The sequence below is a fragment of the Otolemur garnettii genome, unplaced genomic scaffold (genome assembly GCF_000181295.1).
Source record: "Otolemur garnettii isolate 467f Iridium unplaced genomic scaffold, OtoGar3 scaffold00032, whole genome shotgun sequence".
NCBI classification, from domain to species: domain Eukaryota; kingdom Metazoa; phylum Chordata; class Mammalia; order Primates; family Galagidae; genus Otolemur; species Otolemur garnettii.
Window position 1 is genome coordinate 386,552 of NW_003852427.1, and position 3,508 is coordinate 390,059.

The 3,508-nt window shown below is 35.1% G+C and overlaps 1 protein-coding gene across 1 annotated transcript in view; it reads left to right on the plus strand.

Annotated features, from left to right (window-relative positions):
- DOCK3 (dedicator of cytokinesis 3) overlaps nucleotides 1-3,508 on the plus strand; it is a 492,344-nt gene that overhangs the window by 343,943 nt on the left and 144,893 nt on the right. The window contains exon 18 of the mRNA XM_023512988.1: nucleotides 948-1,048. Coding sequence (XP_023368756.1) covers nucleotides 948-1,048 — 101 coding nt within the window. The remainder of the gene's footprint in view (nucleotides 1-947; nucleotides 1,049-3,508) is intronic.

A 3,508-nucleotide genomic window follows, 5' to 3' on the forward strand; every position in this document is an offset into this window, starting at 1 on the left:
AAAAAAAAAAAAAGAATATCATTTAAGGAGGACCAGGCTACCAGGTAGATCCTCCTGTGATCAAATTTGAAAGATTCAACATGGTCAGGTGTAGACCTTAGCTTTACAGTTCTAGATCCTTTAGCTTATCACTATTTCAGTGTTGCCTGGTCCCTAAAATAATGACTTCCATGAGCAATGCATCATGGGGGTCTAATACATTGTAGAGGAAAGCAGATGGCCCATTTTTTCATTTACAAAGTAGAATGTAACCCCTAGGAAAAACAGAGTCTTTCTCATGCTGGTCTCTAGAGATCTGTGCAATACCAGAGGTCTCTGAAGATCCTTTCCCTTTATAAAATTGTTTCAGAAACAGAGTCTCAGAAAGTTAATGAAATTGGCCAGTGATTTGAATATTTAGTGCATTTTCCACTTCCACAGCGGAGGCCATATATTCAAGGAGAGTCAGACAATACAGAATATGTGATAGACAAGGAACAGAAGTGAGAATTGGAATGGGCACTTGCCCCTCTGGCTTTTCTTCTTCCCTACTGCCCTGTCCACCAGCCCCATTTGTCAAGGGCACAGCCTTTCATAGGTTGATTTAGCTCAGAAGGCAATCTTTTTTTCCCCCTTTTCCAAGTTTTTGGGGATACTTTATTGTTTATGCCATCTATCCAGATACTGTTTGTTATACCACCCATCATTATTGTGAAGGGAAAGACTCCGAATAATACAGACACAGGCTGATGAGCTCCAGATCTATATTAGGAGACCAGAGTGTTAGGAAGAAAAAAAGACAGAAATACAGGTACATAATAGAAATCTCACATTCCCTACCTATGGAAAACACTAGAGAAAACACTGATAGTTTGCCATTCCTTGAAGAAGCAAAAGTCTGTTTTCTTGCTAGTGATAGATCTGAAACCTCCAATGAACCCTAGTGACCTACATTTCATCTCTCCCAGGTATTCATCATCAACCTGCTCCGAGACATCAAGTATTTTCACTTTCGACCTGTGATGGACACCTATATCCAGAAGCACTTTGCTGGAGCTCTGGCATACAAGTAAGCTGCATTTGGTATCATTAGGATTTGTGTTTGAGCAGAAGGTAGGTTTTTAAAAAGTTCAGCTGCAACCACTATTTGTTCAGCTGATTTTTTTAAGCCTATTTGTTTTTTCAGTTGTAGCAAAATTCAGATACATAAAAGTCACCATCTTAACCATTTTCTGAGTGTGTGGTTCAGCAGCATTAAGTACATTCACATTGTTGTGCAACCACCACCAGAACTCTGTTCATCTCTAGATTTCTTTTCTTATTACAAAACTGAAACACTGCAACCATTAAAAATAACTCCCCATTCTTCCTCCCCCAACCCCTGGCAATCATCATTGTACTTTCTCTCTCTATGAATTTGACTGTTATGGGTACTTCATGTAAGTGGAATTATACAATATATGTCCTTTTGTGAGTATCTTGCTTTAGTTAGGGTGATGTCTTCAAGGTTCATGCATGTTGAGGCATGTGTTATAATTTTCTACCCGTTAAGGCTGAATAACATTCATGCTTATTGGCCATTTGTATATCTTCTTTGGAGAAATGTCTATTCAAGTCCTTCATTCATTTTTAATCAAGTTGTTTATTTTAGTTATTGCTGAGTTGTAGGAGTTCTTATATATTCTGAAGATTAACTACTTATCAGCTATATGATTTGTAAATACTTTTTCCAAGTCCCTTGGTTGCCTTTTCATTATGTTGACTGTGTCCTTTGATGCACAGAAAGTTTTGATTCTGATTTAGTCCAACTTATCTATTTTTGTTGTTGTTGTTGTGTCATCTGTGCTTTTGTTTTCATATTCAAGAAATTATTGCCAAATCCAATGTCATGAAGCTTTTCTCCTATATTTTCTTTTAAATAATTTTATAGTTTTAGCAATTACATGTAGGTCTTTGGTTCATTTTAAATTAATTTTTGTACATTATATAAGTATCCAACTTCCTTCTTTTTTCATGTGTGTATCCAGTTTTCCCAGTACTATTTATTGAAGATTATCTTTTCCCATTGAATGATCTCAGTACTCTTGTTGAAAATCATTTGACCATATATGTGAAACTTTATTTCTAAGCTGTTTTATTTCACTGTTGAATATGTCTGTCATTATGCTAATACAATATTGTTTCAATTGCTGTAGCCTTGTACTAAGTTTGAAATCAGGGACTGTGAAACTTTTAGCTTAGTACTTCCTTTTCAAGATGGTATTAGCTATTCCAGATCCCTTGGTATTACATATGAATCTTAGCATGGATTTTTCTATTTCTGCAGAAAAGACTGTTGGAATTTTGATAAGGCAATATTGCATTGAATCTATAGGTCATTTAGTATTGATGTCTTAACAGTATTACATCTTCTAATCCATGAACACAAGACGTCTTTCCTTTGATTGGTATATTCCTTAATTTCTTTCCTCAACATTGTATACAAGTCTTTTGCTTCATTAGTAAAGTTCATTCCTAAGTATTTTATTCCTTTTGTAGTAAAGGAATTAGCATAACTATACATGTAATTGGTTTTTTCGTTTCTTTTTATTTTAATAGATCTAGGGGGTACAAGTTGAATTCCATTACATGTATACACAGTATATTGTGGAGAAGTAGAGTCTGAGCTTTTGGTGTACCCATCTTCCAAGTAGAGTACATAAGTAATTTTTCATCCTCCACCTTCTTCCCTCCCCTTGTGAGTATCCAGTGTCCATTATACCACCCTTTGTGCCCTTGTGTAAGCCATAGTTTAGGTCCTATTTCTAGGAGCTAAAATATGTGGTATTTATTTCTCTATTCTTGAATTACTTCATTAAGATGATACCCTCCAATTCCATACAAATTACTGCAAAGCTATTATTTTACTTTTTTTTTTTACTGCCAATTAGCACTCTATTATATACCACATTTTCTTTTGATGAGCACATCTACTCATCGAGGGATGTGCTCTTAGGTTGGTTCCTTATCTTTACAATTATGAATTGTGCTGGTGATAAACATATGAGTGCAGATATCTTTTCAATATAATAGTATCTTTTCCTCTGGGTAGATACCCAGTAGTGGGACTGCAGGATCAAATAGTAGATCTACTTTCAGTACTTTGAGAAATCTCCATGCTGCTCTCCACAGAGGTTGTACTAATTTATATTCCTACCAACACTGTATAAGTGTTCCCTTGTCACCACATTGATGACAATATCTATTGGTTTTGATTTTTTAATAATGGTCATTCTAATCTGAGTAAGATAGTACCTCACTGTGGTTTTAATTTGCATTACCCTGCTGATTAGTGATATTAAGCATTTTTTCATATGTTTGTTGGCCATTTGTATATCTTCTTTTGAAAAATGCCTGTTAATGTATTTTGCCAACTTTTGAAGGGAGATCGTTTGCTTTTTTCTTGCTGAGTTGAGTTTCTTGTAGATTCTAGATGTTATTTCTTTGTTGGACACAGTTTGGGAGTGGTTTTTCCTTCTGTATGTTATCT